This window comes from Chlorella variabilis (assembly GCF_000147415.1).
Source record: "Chlorella variabilis unplaced genomic scaffold CHLNCscaffold_21, whole genome shotgun sequence".
Taxonomy (NCBI): domain Eukaryota; kingdom Viridiplantae; phylum Chlorophyta; class Trebouxiophyceae; order Chlorellales; family Chlorellaceae; genus Chlorella; species Chlorella variabilis.
Window position 1 is genome coordinate 283,481 of NW_005435067.1, and position 3,054 is coordinate 286,534.

At 69.0% G+C, this 3,054-nt stretch overlaps 1 protein-coding gene across 1 annotated transcript; it reads left to right on the plus strand.

The window, feature by feature from the left end:
* Positions 1-1,235: 1,235 nt before the first annotated feature.
* Positions 1,236-3,054, plus strand: CHLNCDRAFT_138587 (hypothetical protein; the record flags this gene model as incomplete). The annotated part of the gene is made up of 7 exons (XM_005844619.1): positions 1,236-1,274; positions 1,386-1,488; positions 1,669-1,721; positions 1,904-2,015; positions 2,260-2,379; positions 2,638-2,749; positions 3,045-3,054. The coding sequence occupies 7 exons, from the start codon at positions 1,236-1,238 to the stop codon at positions 3,052-3,054; spliced, it is 549 nt and encodes a 182-aa protein (XP_005844681.1).

Genomic DNA, 3,054 nt, shown 5'->3' on the forward strand with positions numbered 1-3,054 from the left:
GCGGCGCCCGCGGGGGCGGCGGTCGCCGCCGGGGGCTCCTCCGCGGCTGGCGCGCTGCTGTGGGCAGCAAAGGGGGTGTGGATGCTGGCCATACTGGCTGCTGGTTGCGGCTGGGAGGGGGCGAGCGCTTCGTCTGCGGCGGCACGGGAGGGCGGCAGAGCCGCCATGAGCGGCCAACGGGGCAGCCAACGGGGCGAGCCCGGTCCAGTCACAAGTCCAGCTGTGTCGTAGGGGAGCCCCCCTGCGCAATGAATGATGGGTGGGCAGCGAGCAGAGCGGCCCCCAGGCTGGAAAGTCGGCTCGGCCGGCGGCCGCGGCCGCCGCCGCAGGACCGCCTCGCCGCCCAGCTGTGCAGCGGACGTTGCCTGGGGAGCTCCTGCCTCCACCTAGCCGGCCGCGGCGCCTGCCTACCTCTGGGCTCAGCCTGGCGAGGCAGGGCGGTCAAAGCCGTGCTCTGGGCTGGCTGCACGGCCGGGACTGCTGCCTGGGCCTCGCAAGACAGATTCACGCTGCTGAGTCACTGGGAAGCCTTGGAGGGCCAGTGTGTGGCAGGGTGGCGCTGGGAGGGCTGAAACGGGCCTCAGCAGGAGAGGAAGACCGCAGGGCAGCTGGGTGACTCAGTGAGGCGGAGAGGGCCGCTTTCGCGTCGCCTAGCTGAGGGTGGTTGGTGGTGCTGCGTGCTTGAACACGTGCATGCAAGAGTTTGGCCGGCAGAGAGAGGCCTGCCGCCGACTGCCGACCCCGGTCGCCGACGGCGCCATGACGCCGGCATTGACTGCTTTTCGCAGGGGACAGGCATCACACTATGCTGCAGCAGGTCTCGAGTTCAGGGCATGCCCACATCACTGTCGAGCAAAGCAGTGAAGTACACCCGGCGCCGGCAGCCAGCTGGCGCCGCCGCCAGTGCAGCACACGCCGCGAGTTGTTTCCCTGTAGGGAAGCCAACCTAGATCCAGCTCTATTCCCTTTGCTGTCATGAAAAAATGGCAACCAACTGCATATGGTGGAGTGCATGTGATGTACACTGATGCCGCATGCGCCCTGCACAAAGTCGGGCATCGGAGGCCCCGCCAGCTGGCGGCTGCCCAATCCTTCTCACCTGCGAGCCGATGTTTTGGCTCTCTTGGATTTGGTGCGGTCCAGGATCGCGTGCTCACCGCCCCAGCCGCAGCGCACGTAGAATGCGAGCCTAATTGGCGGGGAGCTGTCGGCTGAGGGAAGCGTTGCCGAGCGAGATGGTTTTGGACAGCGCGTATGCGCGATCTGCAGACGAGGTTGGCCTTCCGTGCCACTGCCGCCGATCGGACCTCCCCCAGCTGCCGCTCCCGCTCCGCCTGGCCCCTCTGCGCGCCGTTTCGATCCTGCTTCGCTCCCCTCACGCGCAGGTGCTGGCGCACTACCGGACAGACCCCCGCCAGGGCCTGTCGGCGGCGCAGGTGGCCGAGGCGCGGCGGCGGCACGGCTGCAACGAGCTCGCGCCAGAGCCAGGTGCGGCGGCTCAGGCAGCTGCCGAGATGCCCTGGATTAGGGCAGCGCGCAGGAGCTGCTGCATGGGGCCAAAACAGGCATCCCCGGCCTGCCGCCGTCCTCGCCTTCGCCGCACACGGCGCACCGCGGCTGCCAACCACCTCTGGGCTGCTGTTTGGCTGGACAATGCCTGCGCTGCAGGCACCCCATTTTGGAAGCTGGTGCTGAAGCAGTTTGACGACCTGCTTGTCAAGGTGCGCGCCCTGAGGGCGGCAGGCAGCTGGCTAGCTGCCGCCTCCACCTGGCCCTTTCCATGCGTCGCCGCCGCTGCCGCGCGGTTTGGCCGCCGCCTTGGGACCTCCTGCCTCTGCCCTCCGCCCACCCCAGCCATCTGCACCCGGTGCGACGTTCCTGCTGGCTGCCCATCGCTGTGCAGATCCTGATAGTGGCTGCGGTGGTGGACCTGGTGATTGCGCTGGCCAGCGGGGAGAGCGGGTTTGGCGCCTTTGTGGAGCCCTCTGTCATCATGCTGATCCTCGTGGCTAATGGTGAGGCCCTGGGTGGCTGACTGGCTCGGTGTGGTGGTGTGCGGGCTTGGAGTGGCTGCGTAGAGAGCCTGCCAGGTGTAGGGTTTCGTGGTGGTGGGATAGATCAGTTCAGAGATTGGTGGTGGTGGCTGGTTGTGGGTGGCGTGTGTGCCCATGTGAGCAGTGCGCTGCATGGCCCTGCCCAGCGTCTTGCAGCCGAGCGTCCACGGCCTGGCCTGCCCCCGCTCCTGCGCCCTGCCTGCAGCGACGGTGGGCGTGGTCACAGAGACCAACGCCGAAAAGGCTATAGAGGAGCTCAAGGCGTATGAGGCGGATGTGGCCACAGTGCTGCGGGACGGGCGCTGGACGGTGTTGCCCGCGGCAGGTGGGAGCGGCGACGGAGGTGGTGGCAGTGGTGGTGGTGGCGGTGGTGGCGGCGGTGGCGGTGGCGGCGGCGGCGGCGGTGGTGGTGGTGGTGGTGAGATGGGCATCGCTGCCGTCCACATTGCACCGCCCTGCACGGCGGGCTGCGGGCGTGCCGCATGTGGCCCCGGGACCCACCGCCTGCCTCCGCCGCCCCATGCCCGGCCCCATCCTGCCGCCCTCTTCCACCCGTCCTGCCGCCTGCCCTTCCTGGTTGCAGAGCTGGTGCCGGGGGACATTGTGGAGGTGGGGGTGGGCGGCAAGGTGCCCGCAGACACGCGCGTCACCGAGCTGCTCAGCAGCACGCTACGCATCGACCAGGTGGGGCCTGGGTGGAGGGTTGATGGCAGGCTGGTGGGGGGCAGGGTGGGTGGCAGAGTGGCTGGCAGGGTGGCTGGCAGGCTGGTGGCTGGCACGGGCTGTCGGTTGGTACGGTGCGGAGTGGCAAGCGGGTGGGCGCCCGAGGCTCGCGCGGGGCAGGCAGCCCAGGGCGCGGCACCGGCGGGCTGCCTGCCACACACGCACACACCGCTTCCGCCATGCTATCACCACAAACAGCTCCCCCTCCGCCACCACCAACCCACAACTTCTGGCCGCGTCTGCCTGGCGCCTGCCCTTCCCCTGCAGTCCATCCTGA